The sequence below is a fragment of the Hyla sarda genome, chromosome 1, assembly GCF_029499605.1.
Source record: "Hyla sarda isolate aHylSar1 chromosome 1, aHylSar1.hap1, whole genome shotgun sequence".
Classification (NCBI taxonomy): domain Eukaryota; kingdom Metazoa; phylum Chordata; class Amphibia; order Anura; family Hylidae; genus Hyla; species Hyla sarda.
The window spans coordinates 454979949-455007698 of record NC_079189.1 but is presented as its reverse complement, the minus strand read 5'-3'; the positions used below and the strand labels follow the sequence as shown (position 1 = coordinate 455007698).

Genomic DNA, 27750 nt, shown 5'->3' with positions numbered 1-27750 from the left:
CATGTTGTTTTATTTTTTGCTGTTCTGGCACCATAGGGGCTTCCTAAATGGGACATGCCCACCAAAAACCATTTCAGAAAAACTCACTCCAAAATCCAATTGTCACTCCTTCCCTTCGGATCCTTGTAGAGCACCCACAGAGCACTTGACATCAACATATGAGGTATTTCCTTACTCGACCGAAATTGGCTTACAAATTTTGGGGGGCTTTTTCTCCTTTTACCCCTTGTCAAATTTTAAAACTGGGTCTACAAGAACATGCCAGTGTAAAAAAAATGAAGAATTTGCCCAGACATCCCTCATCAGTGCTGTCGATGTGGGGTGGGTTTGGGTACGCTGTTACATATATTCTGGACGTGTCCTCTTATTGGACCATACTGGACTGTGGTTCAAAGATTGGTGCGAGAGGCTTTGGGAGTACTGGTTCCTCTAGACCCACTTGTCTATCTCCTTCATCTCTCCTACCCCACGCTAGCTAAGAAACCCTTTAACCTCTTAAGGACTCAGGGCGTACCTGTACGCCCTGAGCCCGGTGTGAAAAACGGGGTCACGCCGTGACCCCGCATCACAGCGGGTCGGTCCCGACTGCTAACGATAGCCAGGACCCTGGGCTAACAGCGTGCGGCACCGATCGTTGTGCCGAACACTGTTAACCCTTCAGACGCGGCAATCAAAGTTGATCGCCGCGTCTGAAAACGAAAGTAAACGCTTCCCGGCAGCTCAGTTGGGCTGATCGGGACATTGCGATAAAATTGCGATGTTCTGATCAGCTGGGACGCAGGCGGAGGTCTCCTTACCTCTCTCTGCAGTGACCGATCGGGGTTTGATTGCTCCAAGCCTGAGCTACAGGCTTGAGCAATCAAGCCCCTATCTTGCTGATCCGTGCAAAGCTATGGCTTTGCAGGAAACAGCATAAAAGATCAGTATGTGCAGTGCTATAGCTCTATGGTTGCTATAGCACTGCAAAAAAAAAAGTGAAAAAAAGTTAACAAACGTCATTTAACCCCTTCCCTAATAAAAGTTTGAATCACCCCCCTTTTCCCATTAAAAAAAACTGTGTAAATAAAAATAAAAATTAACATATGTGGTATCACCACGTGCGTAAATGTCTGAACTATAAAATTATATCATTAATTAAACTGCACGGTCAATGGCGTACACACAAAAAAAATTCCAAAGTCCAAAATAGCTTATTTTTGGTCACTTTTTATATCATAAAAAAAATTAATAACAAGCGATCAAAAAGTCCGATCAACATAAAAATGGTACCGATAAAAACTTCAGAACACGGCGCAAAAAATGAGTACACGGAAAAATAAAAAAGTTACAGGGGTCAGAAACTGACAATTTTAAACGTATAAATTTTCCTGCATGTAGTTATGATTTTTTTCAGAAGTGCAACAAAATCCAACCTATATAAGTAGGGTACCATTTTAACCGTATGGACCTATAGAATAAACATAAGGTGTAATTTTGACCAAAAAATGCACTGCGTACCATGGTTCCTAGCGGACCGCTTTGAATTGTTCCTAGTCAAATTGTTTTGCTTTATGTTCTGGTGGTTTATTTTGAGCTTATGCTCCCATGCCTTTACTTATGTGTTATCTTGCCTGTTTGGAATGTATTCTAAAAATACATTCTGAATGTATGACACTTTCTGAATGTCATTTTGAATACTTTGGGGGGGGGGGGTGCAGTTTTTATAATGGGGTCATTTATGGGGTATTTTTAATAGGAAGACTCCTCAAATCCACTTCAAATCTGAACTGGTCCCTGAAAAAATTCAGATTTTGAAAATTTTGTGAAAAATTTGAAAATTGCTGCTGAACTTTGAAGCCCTCTGATTTCTTCCAAAATTAACAACATGTAAACTTTATGATGCAAATATAAAGTAGACATATTGTATAAGTGAATCAATATATAATTTATTTGGAATATCCATTTTCCTTACAAGCAGAGCATTGAAAAGTTAGAAAAATGCAAAATTTTCAAAATTTTCATGAAATTTGGGGGTTTTTCACCAAGAAAGCATGCAAGTAATGACAAAAATGTACCACTTTGTTAAAGTAGAATATGTCCCCCAAAAAAATTAACAATGTCAGAATCAGAATAATCGGTAAAAGCATACCAGAATTATTAATGCATAAAGTGACAGTAGTCAGAATTGCAATAAAGGGCTCAGTGCTTAAGGTGAAAAAGGGCTCAGCCCTTATGGGGTTAAAAGGGGTACTCCAGTGGAAAATGTTTTTTTTATTTTTTTTTATCAGCTGGTGCCAGAAAGTTAAACAGATTTGTAAATTACTTCTATTAAAAAATCTTAATCCTTCCAGTACTTATTAGCTGCTGAATACTAGAGAAGACATTATTTTCTTTTTGGAACACAGAGCTCTCTGCTGACATCACAAGCACAGTGCTTTCTGCTGACATCTCCGTCCATTTTAGGAACTGTCCAGAGCAGCATATGTTTTCTATGGGGATTTTCTCCCACTGTGGACAGTTCTTAAAATGGACAGAGATATCAGCAGAGAGCACTGTGCTCCTGATGTCAGCAGAGAGCTATGTATTCCGAAAACAAAAGAATTGCCCCTGTAGTATTCAGCAGCTAAAAAGTACTGGAAGGAAGGATTAAGATTTTTTAATGGAAGTAATATACAAATATTTTTAACTTTCTGGCATCAGTTGATAAAAAAAAAAAAAAATTACACCGGAGTACCCCTTTAATGATGCTGCTGGGTCTGGGACATTACCTACAAATTTTCATGGTAGCACTATCTACCATGAATCTTCAATTAAAATTCAAAAATTTGTCTTTAAATCTTAGGGATTGTGAGGCCCTATGGTCTCCTCATGCTGCCACGAGCTGCAGGCTGTGTAATTTGGATAGGGGATAAGATGTTTTTGCCGGAATACCCCTTTAAACTTGGGAATCTAATATAAATTTTACATTTAAATGTAAAAATAATTGATGTAATCTTATCAAAACTGAGGCCCAATGGTCATCGCCGTAATATTACCTGTGGAATTATCACAAGATTCCAATGAAACAGCTTGGAGTGATAACAATGAACCATAACTGATTAAATGAAACATTTGCACTTTCACAGTCAGGGTGGCGCTGAGAGGCAGGGGCTGGAACATGTGGTATCTCACCTGGCGGAGGGCCGCCAGCTCAATTTTAATATACAAGTAAAAGCTTTTTCACTGCAGCCACTTTTATCTTTATGCGCCCACTTATCCAATGGCACAGAAGCTGAATGAGCTCCTCTCCAAGTTGCTGGTACTGCAGAGTTGTTTTTTAAGTGGACATTCAGAGTATGGGGGTATGCTAAGAGGCAAGGGCTGGAACAGGTGGTAGCTCACCTAGCGGTGGACCGCCAGCTCGATGCTCACCGAAATGGCTAATCAAAAAATGTAAATAAATTAAAAATGTAATTAAATACAAATTACATTAAAAAATCTGCCACATCCAGACGCTCTGCGGCAGTGATTCTAATAGCGATGCCTGTAATCTGCATATCATACTGAATAACAGTATTATTTCACTAACACAGCACACTCCCTATGCATGTTAGAACAAAGCATAGAAAAAAGTGTTCTATGCCCCTACTGAGGCTCTCTGTAGGCCAAAAATAGCTGTTTTTAATACAGATTCGCCATGAATAAATTCGGACCAAACCGAGTTTTTCGGGAAATTCGGCCAAATTGAATTTTTCAAAAGTTCGCTCATCTCTAGCAGATATTTTTTTTAAAATGCCAGAAAAAACCTGTGTGAAAATCTAGCCTGACACACTCAGTCTTCTTGGAAAGGCGCTGCAGGTTTTTGAGGGATTTTTCCTAACCTAAGCCAGAAATGGATTCAGCAAGAATGGGAAAGATAAATAAATGGCTTCTAGCTTTGGCAAAAACCCTGATGGAGGTTTAAAAAAATGCTGTATGTGATACTCTAAAAACACCTAGGATAACACCACAAAAACAGCAGCACTTTTTGGAAAAATACAAGTTGTGAAAACAAAGCACTTTTTGGAAAAATACAAAATTTGAAAGAAAATTTGCATCAGGAATTCAAGGCAGACCCTGAGATTTCTGCTGTGAATATAGATGCGGATCAACTACACTCAGTAAGGCTAATCTGGTACCTGACACACATTTCATGTAGAATCCAGAGATTTTGACCTGTCTCTTTTTTTCCTGTCTTTTTTTTTTCTCCAAATTGCAGACTTCTGACGTAGAAAACAGATTGCTACTTAAAGGGGAACTCCAATGGATTTTTTTTCCCAAATCACCTGGTGTTAGAATGTTAAACAGATGTGTATATTACTTCTATTTAAAAATCTTAATCCTTCTAGTATCCTTAAAGGGGTTATCCACCATAAGGTGATTTTAGTACGTACCTGGCAGACAGTAATGGACATGCTTAGGAAGGATCTGCGCTTGTCTTGGGGCTAAATGGCTATGTTGTGCGATTACCATAACACTGTGGCTAGCATTTTGTGAACTTGTATTTCCTGTTTGACTTTTTTTTACTACAAATCCCACAATTCCATTTTCCTCCCGCCACCCCACCCATCAACCACCCCACCCATTGAAACAAAAGACCTGTGGTTTTCAATCAGGTGCCTACAGCTGTTGCATTAGTTGCAGATTGATCTCTCTCCCACCAAGCGATCCCTCCACCCATTGAAGCAGACAGGCTCCCTGTCATCAGCTGACTAGTGAGTCAGGTCTCGGCCGCATTGCAAGCTGGGAAAAATCTGAGGCAACAGTCATTTTGTATGCTGCTAAAAATAAATAGTGGGGTGAAAATCACAGAAGAATTGTGAGAAAACCGTCACACACACACAGGTACAGACAGTATATTATGAACTACACTAACTTTACAGCCCCTGTAGCATAGTCAAATAAAAAAAAAAATCCTGGAATACCCCTTTAATCCTTCCACTGATCCAGAGGAAGTTGAGTAGTTCTTTTCAGTCTGACCACTGTGCTCTCTGCTGACACCTCTATGTCAGGAACTATCCAGAGCAGGAGCGGTTTTCTTTGGGGATTTTCTCCTACTCTGGACAGTTCCTAAAATGGCCACGGATGTCAGCAGAGAGCACTGTGGTCAGACAAAAAAGAAATTCAAAAAGAAAAGAACTTGCTCTGTAGTATATAGCAGCTGATGAGTATTGGAAGGATTAAGATTTTTAAATAGAAGTAATGTATAAATTTGTTTAACTTTCTGGAGCCAGTTGATATGAAAAAAAAATGTTTTCCACTGGAGTACCCCTTTAAACCATTAGAGCACAGGTTTTACTTTAATGAGACATCAAAACACAGTATAGACCAAAAGTTTGGACACACCTTCTCATTCAAAGAGTTTTATTTATTTTCATGATTATGGAAATTGTAGATTCACACTGAAGGCATCAAAACTATGAATTAACACACATGGAATTATAGACATAACAAAAAAGTGTGAAACAACTGAAAATGTGTCATATTCTAGGTGGAAAGTGTCCCCAAGTGCAGTCACAAAAACTATCAAGAGCTACAAAGAAACTGGCTCACATGCCCCAGGAAAGGAAGACCAAGACCAAGAGATTAGAGATCAGGTCAATGCCACACAGAGTTCTAGCAGCAGACATCTCTAGAACAACTGTTAAGAGGAGACTGTGTGAATCAGAAGACTGTGTGAATATCTGCTAGGAAACCACTGCTAAGGACAGGCAACAAGCAGAAGAGACTTGTTTGGGCTAAAGAACACAAGCAATGGACATTAGACCAGTGGAAATCTGTGCTTTGTTCTGATGAGTCCAACTTTGAGATCTTTGGTTCCAACCACCGTGTCTTTGTGCGACGCAGAAAAGGTGAATGAATAGACTCTACATGCCTGGTTCCCACCGTGAAGCATGGAGGAGGAGGTGTGATGGTGTGATGGTGTGGGGGTGCTTTGCTGGTGACACTGTTGGGGATTTATTCAAAATTGAAGGCATACTGAACCAGCATGGCGACCACAGCATCTTGCAGCTGCATCCTATTCCATCTGGTTTGCGTTTAGTTGGACCATCATTTATTTTTCAACAGGACAATGACCCCAAACGCACCTCCAGGCTGTGTAAGGGATATTTGACCAAGAAGGAGAGTGATGGGGTTCTGCACCAGATGACCTGGCCTCCACAGTCACCGAACCTGAACCCAATGAAGGCAAAAGGGCCAACAAGTGCTAAGCATCTCTGGGAACTCCTTCAAGACTGTTGGAAGACCATTTCAGGTGACTACCTCTTGAAGCTCATCAAGAGAATGCCAAGAGTGTGCAAAGCAGTAACCAAAGCAAAAGGTGGCTACTTTGAAGAACCTAGAATATGACATATTTTCAGTTGTTTCGCACTTTTTTATTTCTATAATTCCACATGTGTTAATTAGAGATGAGCGAACTTACAGTAAATTTGATTCGTCATGAACTTCTCGGCTCGGCAGTTGCTAACTTTAACCTGCATAAATTAGTTCAGCTTTCAAGTGCTCCGGTGGGCTGGAGACTCTCCTAGGACTGTATCCACCTTTTCCAGCCCACCAGAGCACCTGAAAGCTGAACTAATTTATGCAGGCTAAAGTCAGCAACTGCCGAGCCAAGAAGTTTGCAGGAATCGAATTTACTGTAAGTTCGCTCATCTCTAGTGTTAATTCATAGTTTTGATGCCTTCAGTGTGAATCTACAATTTCCATAGTCCTGAAAATAAAGAAAACTCTTTGAATGAGGTGTTTCCAAACTTTTGGTCTGTACTGTATATGTTTAAAAAAGCTGTTTGAACGTACCCTTAGGAATTCATACCCCATGATTAAAACTTAAAAAAAGCTATTTAGTTGGGGGGTGTAACTACTGAGACCTCTAATCACAAAAACGGAAGTAACTTTTTTCCCAAGTGAATGGACTAGTGAGCACAAATGTTCTGCCACTTCTCTCTCTCACAATGGAACTCTTTAGTACAGCACACAAGAAACTTCTAAAAAGCTAGGGGAAAGTCTCTAGTCCAATCTCCTCTTCGTTTTTTTTTTTTTTTTTTTTCAATAATAGTTTTTATTAAATCATTTTTTATTAGCAATCAACATTGGAAAGCCAGGCATACACGGCAAACATTGAACATTATAACCAGATCATAAACAAGAAAGTCGCCAGGTATCTTAAATGCATGAAAATACATAGTAAAGAGAAAGATAATGGCAAGGTATCTACCACACTGCTGAGCAAAATAGTCATGAGAAAGTGTTGGCAGCCTAATAGCAATACATAACGTCCTCAGTAGGTCTTGTCCTGCTGCCATAAGACTGGGCTAGGACAACAGTGGCATGTCTCTGTCGTTCCGAAACAAACAGCTTGAAGGGTTTGTCATAGTCTGGCAGGCACAGTGCAGGTGCTGAGGAGATGGCATCCTTGAGTTTCAGGAAGTTTTAGAGAGGTCAAAGGGATCCGTCTTCAAAGCATCATGGAGAGGTTGCATCAATAGAGAGGCTTCTGGGATCCATGACAGTAGGAGATCAGTCCAAGAAAGGCATGTAAAGCCTTGGGTCTTGCTGGTACAGGGATATCCTGTATGGCTTGAATTCTATCTTGAGTAAGGTGTCTGGTGCCTTGTGAGATGCAGTGGCCAAGGAACATCATTGAAGTTTCTGTTTTGAGGCTTTGCAGCCTTGGTCAGCTAGGTAACAGAGGAGACTTTCAGAATGTTTTTCTGCAGTTGGAAGGTCCTCGGCACATAAAAGAAGATCATTCACATAGCTAAGAAGTACCATGGATGGGTTCTGTTATTGCCCGGTGGATAGGATGAAAGTCATGGTTTTGCCCTTGGATTGGGGAGTATCCAGAGAGCTCTTGAGTGCCATGTGAGCCATTGGGTTGTTGGTATTGGTAATTGGCTGAGTAGTGACCTTGTGGGGGTCCAGATCTTCTTGGGGATCTACAGTCATGTTTATAGTGCCCAGGCTTGTGGCAGTTGTAGCAGACTACAGGTTGGTGCTATTCTGGCAGCGGGCGGTTGGTGGGGAGATCCCCAGTCATCATAAGAGGGGCAGGTTTTTTGGTGAGAGCTTGGCTAGATTCTAAGCTTTTGCCACTAAGAGTAGGGTATCAAGTATCAGTACTCTGTATTCTGGGCGTGATAGAACAAGGCCCTTCTTTACCGGGTCCTTTAGGCCATTGACAAAAGCAGAGGATAACATTTGTGGATATAATTTGTTGGCTGACTCAAATCCAAGATCATGAAAGAGTTGCTTTAGTCAGGCATAGTATTAAAAAATAAAATTTATTAAAAGTTTTTTATATGCAAATGTGCTATCAAAAAAAAGTACAGATCATGGCGCAAAAAATGAGCCCCCATACCGCCGCTTATACGGAAAAATAAAAAAGTTAGAGGTCATCAAAATAAAGGGATTATAAACGTACTAATTTGGTTTAAAAGTTTGTGATTTTTTTTAAGCGCAACAATAATATAAAAGTATGTAATAATGGGTATCATTTTAATCGTATTGACCTTCAGAATAAAGAACACATGTCATTTTTACCATAAATTGTACGGCGTGAAAACGAAACCTTCCAAAATTAGCAAAATTGCGTTTTTCGTTTTAATTTCCCAACAAAAATAGTGTTTTTGGTTGCGCCATACATTTTATGATATAATGAGTGATGTCATTACAAAGGACAACTGGTTGCGCAAAAAACAAGCCCTCATACTTGTCTGTGGATGAAAATATAAAAGAGTTATGATTTTTAGAAGGCAAGGAGGAAAAAATGAAAACGTAAAAATTAAATTGTCTGAGTCCTTAAGGCCAAAATGGGCTGAGTCCTTAAGGGGTTAATCCACAGACACAATTTGGACATGACCTGCCACAACACATATACAGATAACATACAATTTACACACTAGGACAAGTCACAGAGATGTCTTATTATCAGAGAAATCCCGTGCGCGAGCACGTACCAGAGACACTAACTATTCACTGTGTCTCTATTAAACTACTGGTGTCCTGCAAAATTCACTAATATCTTCTCTCACAGACAAACTGGAGTTGATTATTAGCTTTCTCTTGAGCTCAATCTCTCAGAGACTTTCCTTCTGGCTGGGATCCCATTCCCAAACATAAACAGTTATGACAGGGAGGGTCACGGAAATGTCTTATAGGCAAAGGAACTTCTTGTGTTATACTTTCCTGTATACACGCTTGTTTAAGACACACCTTATTGCAGTGGCTTGTTTGAACTACTGGTGTCTAGACTTGTGCAGAACCAAAAATTTAGTTTTTTTCGTTTTGTTCGTTTTCGTTTTTTTGAAATTTTCGGTTCTGTGAATATTCGGAATGCTGTGCATTCGTCATATTCGGTTTTCGGATGCATCCGTGGAAATTTCTTTAGTTTTCGGATGCATTCGTTAATAACATCGAATGCATTTGTTAATTCGGATCTTTCGTTATATCTGTAAAATTCGTTAAATTTAGCATTCGTTACTAAACAAAATGCACATTAGTTTCCCTTGCTGATCCTCTTTTGTAATAAATAGCAGGTGTTACCTTAGGATTCTTGTTGTTTTCACCTATTTTTGCAGTTTTCTCTGTGTAGGAAGGCAAGTTTTCCTCAGGTAAACCCAATGAAAAGAATCTAATTCATTCCTTACATTCGGTTTACTCATAACGAATGCATTCGTTATTCGTTAACATGCATTATTCGTTATGCGTTACTTAACAAATTAATTTGTTAACTGTATATTCGTATTTGTATTCTTTTTCGGAAATATTCGATTTTTTTTCGTGCATTTGGATTGTAACGAACACCCGAAAACGGGAAAATTCGTTACGTTTTGTATTCGTTCCGAAACGAATTGCACATGTCTACTGGTGTCCAGCACATACCTGTTACGCCGAGCGCTCCGGGTCCCCGCTCCTCCCCGGAGCGCTCGCTACACTCTCTCCGCTGCAGCGCTCCGGTCAGATCCACTGACCCGGGGCGCTGCGATTCTGCTGCCAGCCGGGATGCGATTCACGATGCGGGTAGCGCCCGCTCGCGATGCGCACCCCGGCTCCCGTACCTGACTCGCTCTCCCTCGGTCCTGTCCCGGCGCGCGCGGCCCCGCTCCCTAGGGCGCGCGCGCGCCGGGTCTTTGCGATTTAAAGGGCCACTGCGCCGCTGATTGGCGCAGTGATTCCAATTAGTGTCTTCACCTGTGCACTTCCCTATATCACCTCACTTCCCCTGCACTTCCCTGCCGGATCTTGTTGCCATTGTGCCAGTGAAAGCGTTCCTTGTATGTTCCTAGCCTGTGTTCCAGACCTCCTGCCGTTGCCCCTGACTACGATCCTTGCTGCCTGCCCCGACCTTCTGCTACGTCCGACCTTGCTTCTGTCTACTCCCTTGTACCGCGCCTATCTTCAGCAGCTAGAGAGGTTGAGCCGTTGCTAGTGGATACGACCTGGTCACTACCGCCGCAGCAAGACCATCCCGCTTTGCGGCGGGCTCTGGTGAAAACCAGTAGTGACTTAGAACCGATCCACTAGCACGGTCCACGCCAATCCCTCTCTGGCACAGAGGATCCACTACCTGCCAGCCGGCATCGTGACAGTAGATCCGGCCATGGATCCCGCTGAAGTTCCTCTGCCAGTTGTCGCTGACCTCACCACGGTGGTCGCCCAGCAGTCACAACAGATAGCGCAACAAGGCCAACTGCTGTCTCAACTGACCGTTATGCTACAACAGTTACTACCACAGCTTCAGCAGTCATCTCCTCCGCCAGCTCCTGCACCTCCTCCGCAGCGAGTGGCCGCTCCTGGGCTACGCCTATCCTTGCCGGATAAATTTGATGGGGACTCTAAGTTTTGCCGTGGCTTTCTTTCCCAATGTTCCCTGCATCTGGAGATGATGTCGGACCTGTTTCCCACTGAAAGGTCTAAGGTGGCTTTCGTAGTCAGCCTTCTGTCCGGAAAAGCCCTGTCATGGGCCACACCGCTCTGGGACCGCAATGATCCTGTCACTGCCTCTGTACACTCCTTCTTCTCGGAAGTCCGAAGTGTCTTTGAGGAACCTGCCCGAGCCTCTTCTGCTGAGACTGCCCTGTTGAACCTGGTCCAGGGTAATTCTTCCGTTGGCGAGTATGCCGTACAATTCCGTACTCTTGCTTCAGAATTGTCCTGGAATAATGAGGCCCTCTGCGCGACCTTTAAAAAAGGCCTATCCAGCAACATTAAAGATGTTCTGGCCGCACGAGAAATTCCTGCTAATCTACATGAACTTATTCACCTAGCCACTCGCATTGACATGCGTTTTTCCGAAAGGCGTCAGGAGCTCCGCCAAGATATGGACTCTGTTCGCACGAGGCGTTTCTTCTCCTCGGCTCCTCTCTCCTCTGGTCCCCTGCAATCTGTTCCTGTGCCTCCCGCCGTGGAGGCTATGCAGGTCGACCGGTCTCGCCTGACACCTCAAGAGAGGACACGACGCCGCATGGAGAACCTCTGCCTGTACTGTGCTAGTACCGAACACTTCCTGAGGGATTGTCCTATCCGTCCTCCCCGCCTGGAAAGACGTCCGCTGACTCCGCACAAAGGAGAGACAGTCCTTGATGTCTACTCTGCTTCTCCACGTCTTACTGTGCCTGTGCGGATGTCTGCCTCTGCCTTCTCCTTCTCTACCGTGGCCTTCTTGGACTCTGGATCTGCAGGAAATTTTATTTTGGCCTCTCTCGTCAACAGGTTCAACATCCCAGTGACCAGTCTCGCCAGACCCCTTTACATCAATTGTGTAAACAATGAAAGATTGGACTGTACCATACGCTTCCGCACGGAGCCCCTTCTAATGAGCATCGGATCTCATCACGAGAGGATTGAACTTTTGGTCCTCCCCAATTGCACCTCGGAAATTCTCCTTGGACTTCCCTGGCTTCAACTTCATTCCCCAACCCTGGATTGGTCCACTGGGGAGATCAAGAGTTGGGGGCCCTCTTGTTCCAAGGACTGTCTAAGACCGGTTCCCAGTAACCCTTGCCGTGACTCTGTGGTTCCCTCAGTAACCGGTCTCCCTAAGGCCTATATGGACTTCGCGGATGTTTTCTGCAAAAAACAAGCTGAGACTCTACCTCCTCACAGGCCTTATGATTGCCCTATCGACCTCCTCCCGGGTACTACTCCACCCCGGGGCAGAATTTATCCTCTCTCTGCCCCAGAGACTCTTGCCATGTCTGAGTATGTCCAGGAAAATTTAAAAAAGGGCTTTATCCGTAAATCCTCCTCTCCTGCCGGAGCTGGATTTTTCTTTGTGTCCAAAAAAGACGGCTCCCTACGTCCTTGCATTGACTACCGCGGTCTTAATAAAATCACGGTTAAGAACCGCTACCCCCTACCCCTCATCTCTGAACTCTTTGATCGCCTCCAAGGTGCCCACATCTTTACTAAATTGGACTTAAGAGGCGCCTATAACCTCATCCGCATCAGAGAGGGGGATGAGTGGAAAACGGCGTTTAACACCAGAGATGGACACTTTGAGTATCTGGTCATGCCCTTTGGCCTGTGCAACGCCCCTGCTGTCTTCCAAGACTTTGTCAATGAAATTTTTCGTGATCTGTTATACTCCTGTGTTGTTGTATATCTGGACGATATCCTAATTTTTTCTGCCAATCTAGAAGAACACCGCCAGCATGTCCGTATGGTTCTTCAGAGACTTCGTGACAATCAACTCTATGCCAAAATTGAGAAATGCCTGTTTGAATGCCAATCTCTTCCTTTTCTAGGATATTTGGTCTCTGGCCAGGGACTACAAATGGATCCAGACAAACTCTCTGCCGTCTTAGATTGGCCACGCCCCTCCGGACTCCGTGCTATCCAACGCTTTTTGGGGTTCGCCAATTATTACAGGCAATTTATTCCACATTTTTCTACCGTTGTGGCTCCTATCGTGGCTTTAACCAAAAAAAATGCCGATCCCAAGTCGTGGCCTCCTCAAGCGGAAGACGCCTTTAAACGACTCAAGTCTGCCTTTTCTTCGGCTCCCGTGCTCTCCAGACCTGACCCTTCCAAACCCTTCCTATTGGAGGTTGATGCCTCCTCAGTGGGAGCTGGAGCTGTTCTTTTACAAAAAAATTCTTCCGGGCATGCTGTCACTTGTGGTTTTTTTTCTAGGACCTTCTCTCCGGCGGAGAGGAACTACTCCATCGGGGATCGAGAGCTTCTAGCCATTAAATTAGCACTTGAGGAATGGAGGCATCTGCTGGAGGGATCAAGATTTCCAGTTATTATTTACACCGACCACAAGAACCTCTCCTACCTCCAGTCTGCCCAACGGCTGAATCCTCGCCAGGCCCGGTGGTCTCTGTTCTTTGCCCGATTTAATTTTGAGATTCACTTTCGTCCTGCCGATAAGAACATTAGGGCCGATGCTCTCTCTCGTTCCTCGGATGCCTCAGAAGTTGAACTCTCTCCGCAACACATCATTCCACCTGACTGCCTGATCTCCACTTCTCCAGCCTCCATCAGGCAAACTCCTCCAGGAAAGACCTTTGTTTCTCCACGCCAACGCCTCGGAATCCTCAAATGGGGTCACTCCTCCCATCTCGCTGGTCATGGGGGCATCAAGAAATCTGTGCAACTCATCTCCCGCTTCTATTGGTGGCCGACTCTGGAGACGGATGTTGTGGACTTTGTGCGAGCCTGCACTATCTGTGCCCGGGATAAGACTCCTCGCCAGAAGCCCGCTGGTTTTCTTCATCCCCTGCCTGTCCCCGAACAGCCTTGGTCTCTGATTGGTATGGATTTTATTACTGATTTACCCCCTTCCCGTGGCAACACTGTTATTTGGGTGGTCGTTGATCGATTCTCCAAAATGGCACATTTCATCCCTCTTCCTGGTCTTCCTTCTGCGCCTCAGTTGGCTAAACAATTTTTTGTACACATTTTTCGTCTTCACGGGTTGCCTACGCAGATCGTCTCGGATAGAGGCGTCCAATTTGTGTCTAAATTCTGGAGGGCTCTCTGTAAACAACTCAAGATTAAATTAAATTTTTCTTCTGCATATCATCCCCAGTCCAATGGACAAGTAGAAAGAATTAACCAAGTCTTGGGTGATTATTTGCGACATTTTGTTTCCTCCCGCCAGGATGACTGGGCAGATCTCCTTCCATGGGCCGAATTCTCGTATAACTTCAGAGTCTCTGAATCTTCCTCCAAATCCCCATTTTTCGTGGTGTACGGCCGTCACCCTCTTCCCCCCCTCCCTACCCCCTTGCCCTCTGGTCTGCCCGCTGTGGATGAAATTTCTCGTGACCTTTCCATTATATGGAGAGAGACCCAAAATTCTCTCTTACAGGCTTCTTCACGCATGAAGAGGTTCGCGGATAAGAAAAGAAGAGCTCCTCCCGTTTTTTCCCCTGGAGACAAGGTATGGCTCTCCGCTAAATATGTCCGCTTCCGTGTCCCTAGCTACAAGTTGGGACCACGCTATCTTGGTCCTTTCAAAATTTTGTGTCAAATTAATCCTGTCTCTTACAAACTTCTTCTTCCTCCTTCTCTTCGTATCCCTAATGCCTTTCACGTCTCTCTTCTTAAACCACTCATCCTCAACCGTTTTTCTCCCAAATCTGTTCCTCCCACTCCTGTTTCCGGCTCCTCGGATATCTTCTCTGTCAAAGAGATCTTAGCCTCTAAAAAGGTCAGAGGGAAAACTTTTTTTTTAGTGGACTGGGAGGGTTGTGGTCCTGAAGAGAGATCCTGGGAACCTGAGGACAACATCCTAGATAAAAGTCTGCTCCTCAGGTTCTCAGGCCCTAAAAAAAGGGGGAGACCCAAGGGGGGGGGTACTGTTACGCCGAGCGCTCCGGGTCCCCGCTCCTCCCCGGAGCGCTCGCTACACTCTCTCCGCTGCAGCGCTCCGGTCAGATCCACTGACCCGGGGCGCTGCGATTCTGCTGCCAGCCGGGATGCGATTCACGATGCGGGTAGCGCCCGCTCGCGATGCGCACCCCGGCTCCCGTACCTGACTCGCTCTCCCTCGGTCCTGTCCCGGCGCGCGCGGCCCCGCTCCCTAGGGCGCGCGCGCGCCGGGTCTTTGCGATTTAAAGGGCCACTGCGCCGCTGATTGGCGCAGTGATTCCAATTAGTGTCTTCACCTGTGCACTTCCCTATATCACCTCACTTCCCCTGCACTTCCCTGCCGGATCTTGTTGCCATTGTGCCAGTGAAAGCGTTCCTTGTATGTTCCTAGCCTGTGTTCCAGACCTCCTGCCGTTGCCCCTGACTACGATCCTTGCTGCCTGCCCCGACCTTCTGCTACGTCCGACCTTGCTTCTGTCTACTCCCTTGTACCGCGCCTATCTTCAGCAGCTAGAGAGGTTGAGCCGTTGCTAGTGGATACGACCTGGTCACTACCGCCGCAGCAAGACCATCCCGCTTTGCGGCGGGCTCTGGTGAAAACCAGTAGTGACTTAGAACCGATCCACTAGCACGGTCCACGCCAATCCCTCTCTGGCACAGAGGATCCACTACCTGCCAGCCGGCATCGTGACAATACCCACTAATACTCTAACAGAAATATCTGTAGTAGCAGTTATTAGTGTCCTCTCCTATTCAATCTCCCTGAGATCCAGCCCACTTCTCGAGAATTCACACCCACACACACACACACACACACACACACACATTCAACAAATACCCTGACAACAGATTGTCACTTTATGACAGGTTAAGCAAAATGACTCAGAGAAATAACTTTTACCTGTCTTGTGTGTTGGCAGCAAGCCAGTCAGCTAAGTCATAAGGTAGACCAAGCAGGGGAGACAGAGTACTGGCTAAGCTACAACAAGAAATGTGTCCTACCGTACTTTCAGAGTTGATCAGGCTTGTATGTGTCCCGTCTGTATTCGGTTGGTCTGGCTTAATGCCTTGTCTCTCGCCACTGCCTTCCGGTACCAAAAATCGGGGTCCTTGTTTGGACGGCAACTGAAGTGGATCTTTCCTTCAGGGCCTAGTGGATATCTGTTCCCATCCAAATCAATTATTATTTGATGCATGCATCAAAGTAAGTGAATAACACACTGACACATTGTTCAGTACAAAAATTATTCCTTCTTTTTATTACAGGGGTTTATATAGACTTCAGAATTAACATAAATTACCACCCACATTATTGGTTAATTATTAGTGACATGTCTGTGTTTAAGATACATGTACATAGCTTTTTTGTTATGCGCAAGTTTGACTTGTTTTGCTTCTAAGCGCTAAGCAATTATTAACCTTGTTCTTCTCCCCAAATATCCAAATGTCATTTTGACATTACTTTATCTCTCTGCAAACAGTTCAATCTTGATTGTCACGCTACACTGGTGGGGAGAGGCTGATTTCTGTCTGGTCAGCTAATATTGAGCAAATAGCTAAGCAGATGTAAAAGAAGTAATTTTATCAATTAAAATATATATGATTATATATATATATATATATATATATATATATACAAATATATTAAATCCATTACACAGGCATCTAGGTTATAAGCCAGCGCTTCCCAACCACTGTGCCTCAAGCTGTATCAAAACTACAATTCCCAGCATGCTTGGACAGCAAAAGGCTGTCCAGGCATGTTAGACTTTGTAGTTTTGCAACAGCTGGAGGTGCACTAGTTGCAAAAAAAAAAAAACTAGGTTAACCTACCCTAACCTGATCTAACCTATCTATCAGGCACTATGTATGCACTATATGTCAAAACTACAGCCCTTGGCATGCCCAGACAGCCAAAGACTGTCTGGGCATGCTGGAAGTTGTAGTTTTGCAACAGCTTAAGGCAAACTGGTTGAGACACACTGGCTTAACCCCATGATGGCTGTGACAACCTGACTTAGTTAGAGCTGAACGCGGTTTCTTTTTCAAAACTACCACTCTCAGCATGCCCAGGCATGGAGCTGGAGGCACAGCCAAAGACATGCTGGGAGTTGTAGTTTTGCAACAGCTGGAGGCACACTGGTTGAGAAACACTGGCTTAACCCCATGATGGCTGTGAAAACCTGACTTACATAGAGCTGGAGGCGGTTTCATTTTCAAAACTACAACTCCCAGCATGCCTGGACATGGAGCTGTTGGTTGGAAAACACTGGGTTAAGCGAACTCAGGCACTATGTATGCACTATGTATTAAAACTACAACCTCCAGCCATAGGCTGTCCAGGCATGCTGGGAGTTGTAGTTTTGCAACAGGTGGAGGCACCCTGGTTGAGAAAGATTGGCTTAAAGGAGAACTCCAGAATATAAAAATTGTCCCCCATACTGCCGGCAGTAAAAAAAAAAAAAAATGTACATACCTTCCTTCGCTCCCCCGGGGCCTCCGGTAACCAGCTCCGGTCTCTGCCATGATCCTCTTCCAGGTCGCTGGTGGTTGGCGAGTCATACTGCGCTCAGCGGATCACCGGCCGCAGTGAAGTCCCGACTCGGCCGGCGTTAGGCTGAGTGTGACGTTTTCGGCCCCGGCAGCAGGTGTCGGTGTAGTGAAGAATTTTGTGTCTTGAAGTGTTCTCACACTGCCGCTCAGCCTATCGTCGGCCGAGTCGGGACTTCAATGCGGCCGGTGATTGGCTGAGCGCAGTATGACTCGCTGACCACCGGCAACCAGGAAGAGGATCGCGGCGATGACCGGAGCCGGTTACCGGAGGCACCAGGGGAGCGAAGGAAGGTATGTACATCTTAATTTTTTTTTACTGCCGGCAATATGGAGGACAATTTTTATATTCTGCAGTTAACCTTTAACCTTTTGATGGCTGTAACAACCTAACTTACTAAGAGCTGGAAGTGGTTTATTTTTTAAAACGACAAACCTGAGAATGCCCGGACAGCCAAAGACTGTCTGGGCATGCTGGGAGTTTTAGTTTTGCAACAGCAGTAGGTACACTGGTTGAGAAACACTGGCTTAACCCCATGATGGCTGTGAAAACCTGACTTACATAGAGCTGGAGGTGGTTTCTTTTTCAAAACCACAGCATGCCTGGGCATGGATCTGGTGGCACACTGGTTGGAAAACGCTGGGTTAACCTAACACAGGCACTATCTATTCACTATGTATCAAAACTACAAACACCAGCATGCCCGTACAGCCTCTTGCTGTACAGGCATAATAGGAGTTGTAGTTTTGCAACAAGTGGAGGCACTCTGGTTAAGAAACATTGGCTTTACCTTTCGATGGCTGTAACAACCTGAATTACTAAGAGCTGGAGATGGTTTCTTTTACAAAACAACAACCCCCAGCATGCCCGGACAGCCAACAGCTGGAGGCACACTGGTTGAGAAACACTGGCTTTACCCCTTGATGGCTGTGACAACCCATCTTACATAGAGTTGGAGGCAGTTTCCTTTTCAAAACTACAACTCCCAGAATGCCCGGAAAGCCAAAGGCTGAGAGGTTGTAGTTTTGCAACAGCTGGAGGCACACTGGTTAGGTAACACTTGGTTAACCTAACTCAGGCACTATGTATCAAACATTACGTAGTCACTATGTATCAAAACTACAACCCCCAGCATGCCCAGACAGCCAACAGCTGGAGATTGTGAAACACTGGCTTTACCACATGATGGCTGTGACAACCCGTCTTATTAGAGCTGGAGGCAGTTTCTTTTTCAAAACTACAACTCCCAACATGCCTTTGGCTTTCCGGCATGATGGGAGTTGTAGTTTTGCAACAGCTGGAGGCACACTGGGAAGGAAACACTGGGTTAACCAAACTCAGGCACTATATATCAAACTATGTATTCACTATGTATCAACACTACAACCCTCAGCATTCCTGGACAGCCTCTGGCAGTATAGGCATGATGGGAGTTGTAGTTTTGCAACAAGTGGAGGCACCCTGGTTGAGAAACACTGGATTAACCTTTTGATGGCTGTAACAACCTGGATTACTAAGAGCTGGAGACGGTTTCTTTTTCAAAACTACAACCCCCAGCATGCCCGGACAGCCAACAGCTGGAGGCACACTGGTTGAGAAACACTTGCTTTACCCCTTGATGGCTGTGACAACCCATTTTACATAGAGTTGGAGGCAGTTTCCTTTTCAAAACTACAACTCCCAGAATGCTTGGAAAGCCAAAGGCTGAGGTTGTAGTTTTGCAACAGCTGGAGGCACACTGGTTAGGAAACACTGGGTTAACCTAACTCAGGCACTATGTATCAAACATTACGTAGTTACTATGTATCAAAACTACAACCCCCAGCATGCCCAGACAGCCAACAGCTGGAGGTTGAGAACCACTGGCTTTACCACATGATGGCTGTGACAACCCGTCTTATTAGAGCTGGAGGCAGTTTCTTTTTCAAAACTACAACTCCTAACATGCCTTTGGCTTTCCGGCATGATGGGAGTTGTAGTTTTGCAACAGCTGGAGGCACACTGGGTAGGAAACACTGGGTTAACCTAACTCAGGCACTATATATCAAACTATGTATTCACTATGTATCAACACTACAACCCCCAGCATTCCTGGACAGCATCTGGCAGTATAGGCATGATGGGAGTTGTAGTTTTGCAACAAGTGGAGGCACCCTGGTTGAGAAACACTGGCTTAACCTTTTGATGGCTGTAACAACCTGAATTACTAAGAGCTGGAGACGGTTTCTTTTTTCCAAACTACAACCCCCAGCATGCCCGGACATCCAACAGCCGGAGGCACACTGGTTGGGAAACACTTGCTTTACGTCTTTATGGCTGTGACAACCCGACTTACTCAGAGCTGAAGGCGGTTTCTTTTTCAAAATTACAGGCACTATGCTGCAGGAAAGCTGGGTCTTCCCCTTCAGTGCACACTCCAGCTCCTCACACGGTTCGGCAGTAAAGAGGTTAATCCAGCATAGCCTCCGATCACTGGACTGAATGAACACATCCTCAAGTATGCGCTCCCTGGCCACGCCCACATCCCGGACTCGCGCTCTGATTGGCTCTCCCCACTGTCATTCATCCGCTCCAGCCCTCTATTCTTTTTACTATGAAATGAGGAGAGTTGGTGGGTTTGGGAAAGGGAGATGAGGACCAGAGCGGGGAGAGAAGTGCTGCGGGGGCCACCGGCATCTATCTTCTAGTAGAACTACTTCATCCTCTCTGCAGCCGCCAATGGGAGACTAGAAGACTGGGATGGAGGATACACAAAGTTCTGGCTCCTGGGGATCTGACATCGTCTGTAACAATCTACAAGTCCTGGCACTACCCTCCATCTCTCCTGCAGCTAGGTGCATGTGGGCATAGGGCTGTGGACTGGGCAGATCTGCACCCAGGACAGATGGATCTCCTTCCTCCTCTGACAGTGCTCAGCACATACCTGTGAACTTCATCGCCCAGAGCCTGGAGCAGTTTCTTTATGCACCTCCCATGGTCGCTTCTAGCCTGGGAGCCTCATCTTCCATGTGATCTGCATGCTGAGAGCAGCTATGGGCACCCTGGGATTGTATAAGTGGACCTACCAGAGCCTGGCCACACTTGTCACTCTCACACTTGGGATGCTGTTTTGCAGAGGTAAGTCCATAGCCCAGTGATGCCTGACTCCTAATATCTATCTGATCTCCCTAGGACAGTGTTTCCCCACCAGTGTGCCTCCAGCTGTTGCAAAACTACAACTCCCAGCATGCCCGGACAGCCAAAGGCTGTCCGGGCATGCTGGGAGTTGTAGTTTTGCAACAGCTGGAGGCTCACTGGTTGGGAAACACTGCCCTAGGATTTATGTGGCCAGATGAACTGTGCAAGTTAGAAATGCCAGGTAGATAGATGTTCTTTTCATGTGCTGCTCATGACTTGTTAAAGGGCACCATGCATTGCCTTTAATGCCCTATTCTTCTATATCAGGAGTGGGTCATATGTTGGTGCTTCTGTGTATTGGACTCAGTGTATTAAGCCTCTGCCACCCAGATTTGTGTTGTGTTACATGCTAAATACTTATAGAGAGGCACAACCTTACTTTAATAGGAGTACAGTCAGTGTGCAGAGATAGATAGATATATAGAAAGATAATAGATAGATCCATATAGGATAGATAGATGTGGTATAGATAGATAAATCCATATATGATAGATAGATATGGTATAGATATATAGATAGATAGATAGATATGGTATAGATCCATATATGATAGATATGGTATAGATAGATAGATAGATAGATAGATAGATAGATATGGTATAGATATATATATAGAGAGAGAGAGAGAGAGAGAGAGAGAGAGAGAGAGAGAGAGAGAGAGAGATGATAGATAGATAGATAGATAAATATGGTATAGATAGATATATAGATAGATGATAGATAGATAGATAGATAGATAGATAGATAGATAGATAGATATGGTATAGATAGATGATAGATAGATAGATGGATAGATATGGTATAGATAGATATATAGATAGATGATAGATAGATAGATATATAGATAGATGATAGATAGATAGATAGATGGATAGATATGGTATACATAGATAGATAGATAAATAGATAGATAGATATGGTATAGATCCATATATGATAGATATAGTATAGATAGATAGATAGATAGATATGGTATAGATAGATAGATAGATAGATAGATATGGTAAAGATAGATAGATATGGTATAGATAGATAGATATGGTATAGATAGATGGATAGATAGATATGGTATAGATAGATAGATATGGTATAGATAGATAGATATGGTATAGTATAGATAGATCCATATATAATAGATATGGTATAGATAGATAGATAGATATGAGATAGATAGAAATTAGATAGATAGATAGATATTAGATAGATAGATAGATAGATAATAATTATAATCAGTTCATATGTGTAGCTGTTAACTGTTCAAAACATAAATATTATGAATTTTCTAATCTCTTTGGCTTCCGATGTTTACAAACATGACACAAAAGACCAAATACTAAGTAGCAAGTTGTTCCTTATGATACATACAAGACTGATTTCCCCTACAAGGAAAGTGAGTAGGACTTTGGTGGTTGTAGGACATCACCAGAGGACCAGATGATGTTTGACAAGTGGCATCTTTTGATGTTGGCAGAACCTAGTCTGTTCCATGCCTTTCTTGAGCATTGCCCCTGTTCTCATGCCTTGGTGGGTTCCTGCGACCTCAGGGGATTACAGATAAGAGAGTGCTTATTGTTGAGAATGTTTAAATCCCCTGCCAGCTTTTTTTTTTTTTTTCACATGGCACTTGAAGACACCATTTCTCTAAGTTTGGTTCCTGCGGGGACTCAGAGACACCATTTTGTCACATTACTGTCCCAAAAATATAATACTGCGATAAAGCCGCCATTCAGAATATAGCTCAGGGACCAATTGTGTCAATGTGTCAGTCCAATTAAGGAGGCTTTATATGAGAGCTCATGTGCCAATACATATGCATCCATACTCGGTATAGTCTGCATTGATTTGTGGAGACATCCTCAACTTGCCAGAAGCTCCCCATGGTATAGGGAATCACATCATGTTCAAAGTCATGGAAATCATTGAATACAACTACCAGCAAAGTGATGTGGAATCTACTCATTTGACTTCAATTGAATTAAAACTCTACAGCACATATTTCATGCTTAACTGATGAATGCCTGCATACATTTGCATTGAAAATAAGAAACATTACGCTTTCTTGTCCTTGACACAAGACCACTCTGCAGCCTTCTACAGCCAACTAGACCTAGATCCAGAGGACTAAAGATAGATGACGGGCCATATAAAAACTGCATAGTTGAGCAGGTATCATAGTGATCAATCATGTGGCGATTCCTGTCCTCCACCTGGGACATACCTGTAAAGCAGCTGGATCCCACCTTGGTGCTTTTCACTCCGAATTATGTTTTGCCTTAGAACGCTGCATTTCTTTTGTGCTGGGAACGTGAGTGAATGTATCTACAAGAGCTTGGCAGATCTCTGGCAGTCTCTTCATAACATGAACCAAATGTTTTGTTTAAATTCATTGGGTTGTAACTAGAGATGAGCGAACTTACAGTAAATTTGATTCGTCACGAACTTCTCGGCTCGGCAGTTGATGACTTTTCCTGCGTAAATTAGTTCAGACTTCAGGTGCTCCAGTGGGCTGGAAAAGGTGGATACATTCCTAGGACTGTATCCACCTTTTCCAGCCCACCGGAGCACCTGAAAGCTGAACTAATTTATGCAGGATAAGTCATCAACTGCCGAGCCGAGAAGTTCGTGACGAATCGAATTTACTCTAAGTTCGTTCATCTCTAGTTGTAACAGTGGATGTGAACCCAGATCAGGTCCAGTGGTTCCGTCACTGTATTAATCATACAAAGTAATTGGGGTACTTAAAATCCTAAGCTGCTCTTCTTATAGGATCTTTTTATGATCCAATTTTATTACCATTGTTCTAAAATGTAGCGTCGAGTAAATCATTTCTCCCTTCATTGTATTATCTCAGAATATATATTATGGTTATTAGTAAATCAATAGTTCTTTTAGATGATAAAACTGTAAACAGAGTCTATAGGAAATGCTAAGTTTAATTCGTATTTCACCTAAAAGTATCATTTACAAGTAAAGACAATAACATTAGGAATATGCTGTAGGGTATTGTATGTTTTTTAGTATATTTTATACTTTAATAGTGAAGCGGAGATGCAGTAGTGCTGAGTCTGTCATGTGGCACAACTCCTGATATTATCACAATTAATAATTTGTGCTTTTATATAGTGTTGCAGATAAATCTACGGTATAACAATCCATAGCCTTCCATGACAAGTTGGTCTTTGTATTTCTAACCCCACCACATCTATAGCAGTAGCATTTAATACTATATTTATATGTCCCATATAAGGGTTATACAGTAGATGGCGTAAACATGATATTGGTTTATATTTCATTCAGTAACTCCTGTATACAGTGGTCCCTCAACATACGATGGTAATCCGTTCCAAATGGACCATCGTTTGTTAAAACCATCGTATGTTGAGGGATCCGTGCAATGTAAAGTATAGGACAGTGGTCTACAACCTGTGGACCTCTAGATGTTGCAAAACTACAACACCCAGCATGCCCGGACAGCCAACGGCTGTCCGGGCATGCTGGGAGTTGTAGTTTTGCAACATCTGGAGGTCCGCAGGTTGAAGACCACTGGTATTGGAGGTTATACTCACATGTCCCCGCCGCTCTGGACCATCACCGCTGCTCTGGATGTCGCCTTCCATCACTGTCGCCGCGTCCCCGAGGTGTCCCTGACGCTCCGACAAGGCCTCTGTTTCCCCGGCATCCTCGCTCTCCGTCGCTGCCATCACGTCGCTACGCACGCCGCTCCATTTGGATGACGGGACGGCGCGCGCAGCGACGTGATGACGACGATGGAGAGCGCCGACAATGCCTGGGATCCCGAAGAGGACGCACCGTAGCCCCGAGGACAGGTAAGTGATTGTCAGCGGACCACACGGGGCACCGTTAAGGCTATCCGGTGGCAGCTGAAGCAGTCTGCCGTATAGACGTTTATGCGATAGCCCCGACATACAAAAGCAGAGAGGCCATCGTATGTTGAAATGATCGTATGTCGGGGCCATCGTCGGTCGAGGGGGTCACTGTACTTCTAATTAATGATGAGCACTAAGAAGGTGCCAAGGCCAATAAAGAGAAGACGCTTAGTTCGGAGGAAGGTATGTCGGGCCTGGCTTTCGAGATCCCTTAATATTTAAAAAGATTTCCCTGCGAAACAATTGAGCATTGTGAGAGAATGTCACTCTGCAGGAATTAAGATCAGCCTTAGCTCAGTTATACTGTTTAGAAGCAAGGATTGTGCCAGAATCTACCAACACCAACAGCAGCTGCTGAGAGTGCCCGATTATAGCTCATTGAGATAAAAGGGGAAGATATTAAGTTCCTGCGGGGAGCAGGGGACACTGTCTGCATCAGGCGGTGCGATTTTATAGTTCACGGGCTCTTCTGAAAGGCCCTGCAAACTTATTACAATGTCAGCGTGCTTGAGCTCCAAGAGAGCTTTAATTGAGTGATCCTGACCCCCCTCATCCGGCTTGCAATCCCTCTCTGGGTTTTGTCTGCTGAACTGTAGGATTAAAGCTTTTAGAAGGATGTGGTTCTCACAAGCAAAGAACAAGCTAAATCCCAGAAACGAGTTATTTCTTTTAATTAGACGTGTACTATCAACACAAACATTCCCCCTCACCATCGCTCGCGGCTTAGACTGGGTTCACATCACGTTTTTGCCATACTGTTTTCAATCCGTTTTTCTAAAGAAAACTGTATGGCAAAAAAACGGATGGAACAGTATGGGAAAAAGTAAACTGCATGCGGTTTTAAACAGTATATTGTTTTTAAAAGTGCATACAGTTCCGTCCGTTTTTATAGAAAAAAAAAAGTTTTTTAAAATGTTGTCCATTTTTAATGGGAGGGGTCTTGGGTGGGGACTTCAGGATGCAAATGCGCATGTGCAAAGTAAAAAACGTATATGTTTTCCCGTATGGAACCGTATACATTTGCATTTCCCATTGACGTCCATGTTAAAAAAAAAAAAACGTATGCAGTTGCAGTACGGTTTTTAAACCGGAGACAAAAACGTGGTTGGCCATGATTTTGTCTCCGGTTTAAAAACCGTACTGCACCGCATACGTTTTATTTTAACATGGACGTCAATGGAAAACGCATATGTATATGGTTCCATACGGGAAAACATATTTTTTGTCTCCGGTTTAAAAACCGTACTGCACTGCATACGCTTTTTTAACATGGTTGGCCACGATTTTGTCTCCGGTTTAAAAACTGTACTACACCGCATACGTTTTATTTTAACATGGACATCAATGGGAAACGCACATGTATACGGTTCCATACGGGAAAACATATACATTTTTATTTTGCACATGCACATTTGCATCCTAAAGTCCCCACCCAAGACCCCTCCCATTAAAAATGGACAAAATTTTAAAAAACTTATTTATTTTTTCTATAAAAACTGACGGAACTGTATGCACTTTTAAAAACAGTATACTGTTAAAAAACACATACGGTTTACTTTTTCCCATACTGTTCCATCCGTTGTTTTGCCATACGGTTTTCTTTAGAAAAACGGATTGAAAACAGTATGGCAAAAACGTGATGTGTTACTATGTGCCCTTGCATCCCATCATGCAGTATAGATATCCCAGGATGTCTTTCTTTTATGAACCTGCCATCTCTCATATACTGTCGGGGCCTATTTTGCTTTGTCAGTTTCTTTTTCTCTAAAGGGAAAAAAAAAAAACCAGAAGATTTTCATATAATCGCTTTAATAAAACATTACCCTGTCTGTTCTGGCGGTACCATTCCAGGATTCGGATGAATAGTACTCGACTAAATATAATTCCTATACTCAGAGTACGGATATACTATGAAGTGTTCTTCCAGACTGTATTCCGCTTTAGCTATGGCCGACACTAGAATACACAGATTAGAGAAAACATTGTGATGTTATCTATTGTAGTGATTATTCAACCAATGGCATGTATCCATTCACAATAATATAATGTTCATTTATGGTGCTTGGATAATATTCAGAATTTGAGTTATGATTTGGTAACTGTGACTGTTTCATTGCTTATACCAGTGTTTCCCAACCAGAGTGCCTCCAGCTGTTGTAAAACTACTACTCCCAGCATGCCAGACAGCCTTCGGCTGTCTGGGCATGCTGGGAGTTGTAGTTTTGCAACAGCTGGACGCAGCCTGGTTGGGAAACCCTGATCTAGTGAATGGTTTTCCTTCTCTTTCCCATGGGTATAAGGGCCCCTCCTACTTAATAGCTCCCCAAAGAGGTGGTGACCCCCTTAATATCCGCCCCTGAAACAAGATTCAAAGCATGCTGGGAGTTGTAGTTTTGCAACAGCTGGAGGCAGCCTGTTTGGGAAACACTGATCTAGTGAATGGTTTTCCTTCTCTTTCCCATGGGTATAAGGGTCCCTCCTACTTAATAGCTCCCCAAAGAGGTGGTGACCCCTGTAATATCCGCCCCTGAAACCAGACTCAAAGCATGCTGGGAGTTGTAGTTTTGCAGCAGCTGGAGACACACTGGTTGGGAAACACTGGCTTATACTCTACATCATAATCGGCAGATAGCAGACTTAGAATTAGGGTGCGTTCACACAGAGTAATTCAAGAGGAATTTACTTGAATAATTCCTCTTGAATTCTCCGCTCCAAATTAATGCACATCTCCTCTGCTCATTGACTTTAATGTTTTTTCGCTGTCCTGTTCACACTGCGGAAATTCTGCTAGCTGAATTCCGACGCTGAATTCCGTTCCGCTTGAAGAATGAGCATGTTCATTCTTCAAGCGGAATCCGCTAGCAGAAATCAATAGAAGTCAATGGTAAAAAAAAATTCCGTCTGACATTGTTTTCGTGCGGAATTTGCGCGCAATTTGCGCGGAATTCGCACGGAAATGGCTGAAAACCCCTTCACTTCTTTCTCCCCCATTTCCGCGCAATTCCGCGAGAAAATTAAATTATTTTTTCCACCCGTAAATTTTTCGGCGTGAATTACTCTTGATTTACTCCGTGTGAACGCACCCTCATTCAGGTACTCAGGGTATGTGTAGAATGGCATTTCTACTGGGAATGTAAAAACTTGCAGTGTGTATGGTAGCAGGGTTTAAATCTCCATAAGGCAACAGGAGCATTGACAGAGGTCACTGGGTCACCAGGTTGCAGGTGCTGTATGCGCCACTCATCACATGTTACTGACATGTTAAACACTGACAACAAGGGTGCAGTGTTTTTTCATTGACCTTCAGCTTCCAGGTAC

General features: G+C 43.9%; 1 protein-coding gene across 2 annotated transcripts in view; it reads left to right on the top strand.

Annotated features, from left to right (window-relative positions):
• The first annotated feature begins 20013 nt into the window (after positions 1 to 20013).
• TMEM132C (transmembrane protein 132C) overlaps positions 20014 to 27750 on the top strand; it is a 595756-nt gene continuing 588019 nt past the window's right edge. For both annotated transcript variants that reach the window (XM_056533693.1, XM_056533685.1), the window contains exon 1: positions 20014 to 20485. In XM_056533693.1, coding sequence (XP_056389668.1) covers positions 20386 to 20485 — 100 coding nt within the window. In that variant the 5' untranslated portion in view covers positions 20014 to 20385. The remainder of the gene's footprint in view (positions 20486 to 27750) is intronic.